Genomic DNA, 2291 nt, shown 5'->3' on the forward strand with positions numbered 1-2291 from the left:
CAAAAGTAGACAATTATCATGTACAAAAAAGGGTTAGGGTTAGGGTTGTGCAGTTCTAAAAAATATATACAATATTATTCTCCTAGGCAGAAAAATATATATACATGGGGCAGGGAAAACAAGGGAGTTAGGGCATTTATAAGAAAGGTCTAACGTCAAAGTCATGGTTAAGGCCAAAGGGATGTAAAGTCTTAGAGTTCTAAAATGCACTTTCACAAGCTGGAAATGGGTCCCCAAAATATAAAGAAATGTGTAAAGAAATGACCTGATTGGACAGAGAGGGGCACACCTCCCCACTACCATGAGCAACAGATTATTTAGCGAAAGTGTCTTGGCCTTAAACTAAGGACTGTGTCGTCTTTTTTAATGTAAATAATTAGTGACAGAAATCCTGCAGCATCTCTTTAAATTCATATACTGTATCAAAAACATTTACTGTATATCCATCCCTGTAAATCTGACAGCAATTTGTTTTACACATATTACACCAGGGGAGGCTGGTGGAGGCAGAAATCAGAGAATGTAATGCAGGCTCATTGTAATGTGTGGAATGGAATGAGGAATGGTATCAATTTATACCTCCACCAGTCTCCCCTGTATTACACATAACAGATTTTTGGGTACTGTAAAATGACTATTACAATGGTAGAAGCTGTACTTATTGGCAAATTCCTTTTTTGTACATTTTTGGTGGTTAAAAAGGGGAAATATTATTTCACAAAGACCCACAAATCTTTCTGCAAGACAGGGTGCAGCATGATGCTGGCAATTTCCTGGCTTTAGCAATTGGAGGGAAGCCACTTATTAGTAGAGTATAAAAATGCAGAAACCATCACATTTCACAAGCAATATTCATAAGATATAAGGTGTCACACTCAAAATGAGTTTTAAACAATGGTGTAAAAATACATTTCCTGGAATATTTACGAAGACATTCAGTAGAGATACAGTATGTGTAGCTTTATTGAGTGTGGTAGTTATATCTATCCAGTTCCAAATCTCAGTCTTCAGTAGATGTAAGCTCATGGTCTGAGAAGCCAATAGAGGTTATCTGCTGGCCCCAAGTCTGCATGATCCTAATGCAGGGCAGATAATGCCTTGCAGCTGCCCTGAAGTCACTTCGCAGAAATGTGTAAAGCACAGGATCCAGGAGACTGTTTAGGCTCAGCAGACCTCTACCTAGCTGGTAGGGCACAAATACAGCCTTCTCCCACTCACAGGTGTCACTGTGGAGAAGCAGTCCTATGTACTTCACACAGCCAGTGATGTGGTAGGGCCCGAGGACCAGGATGAAAATGACCACCAGAAGCATGAGCAACCCCCTGATACGCTTCTTCTCCTCAGGAACCAAGGAGGGAATGGCCATCAGAGACCTCAAGGTCTTTCTATAGAGGCAGATGATAAAGAAGAGGGGGAGGACAAAGGAGAGAACCAACGTAATCAGTCTATATGTTATGAAATCTTTCTCAGAAGGATAGCTTTCAATACATAGGGACATGGTGTGATTGTCTGCAGTGTGAAGCAATTCAAAAGCAACAGATGGTGGTACTGCTACGATGACCCATATGCCTACAGACACAAACAGTGCAACATTCAGCCGTCGCAAGGCTTGAAACTTCAAGGGCTTGGCGATGGCCAAGTAACGCTCCATGGCAATAATACACATGAAAAGTATGCCAGTATAAATGCTGACATAGAAAACGACACCCATAAACTGGCAGGCACTGGGCCCGAATCGCCAGCAGTGACCATTGCTATAGTAGTCCATCCACAAGGGTAGAGTCAACAGTTGGAGAAGGTCTGAAAGTAGCAAGTTTATCACATACACTGGTAAAACATTTTCAGACTTGATCAAATTATACAACCCAAACAGTGCCATCACATTCAGTGGGGTGCCAATGATGAAAAAGAACCCATAAAGTACAGGAAGGAAGGCATCTTGGCTGAGGTCCATCCCACATGTATTAGCTACATTCAGGCCATTATCAGAGCTGTGGTTGCTGCCAAACTCCATAATTTCCCTGTGAATCAAGAGTAAAAGATCTGTTCATATACTTACTCATAGAACATTATTTACCTCCATTACAGTTTTCATATTTTGTTGCTTTGTAGCTTGCATTTCTTACTGATTTAAACCTTGAATCTTTGAAATCTTGAAAATGTACACAAAAGATATCATTATGTTTTATCTTTAACATTCAGAAAAATCACAAAGAATTGAAGGGCAGCAACATGTGATAACATGTGATAGTATACATGGTGGATAATGATTTAAATTAAAATCTAAATTA

General features: G+C 39.9%; 1 protein-coding gene across 1 annotated transcript; it reads right to left on the minus strand.

Moving 5' to 3' along the window:
* Positions 1 to 1000: 1000 nt before the first annotated feature.
* Positions 1001 to 2014, minus strand: LOC310822226 (G-protein coupled receptor 4; the record flags this gene model as incomplete). Its single annotated transcript, XM_083694575.1, has 1 exon — positions 1001 to 2014. One exon carries the CDS (start codon positions 2012 to 2014, stop codon positions 1001 to 1003), a length of 1014 nt encoding a protein of 337 aa, XP_083550701.1.
* Between the last annotated feature and the right edge of the window lie 277 nt (positions 2015 to 2291).

This window comes from Argentina silus (genome assembly GCF_951799395.1).
Source record: "Argentina silus genome assembly, chromosome: X".
Lineage (NCBI taxonomy): Eukaryota > Metazoa > Chordata > Actinopteri > Argentiniformes > Argentinidae > Argentina > Argentina silus.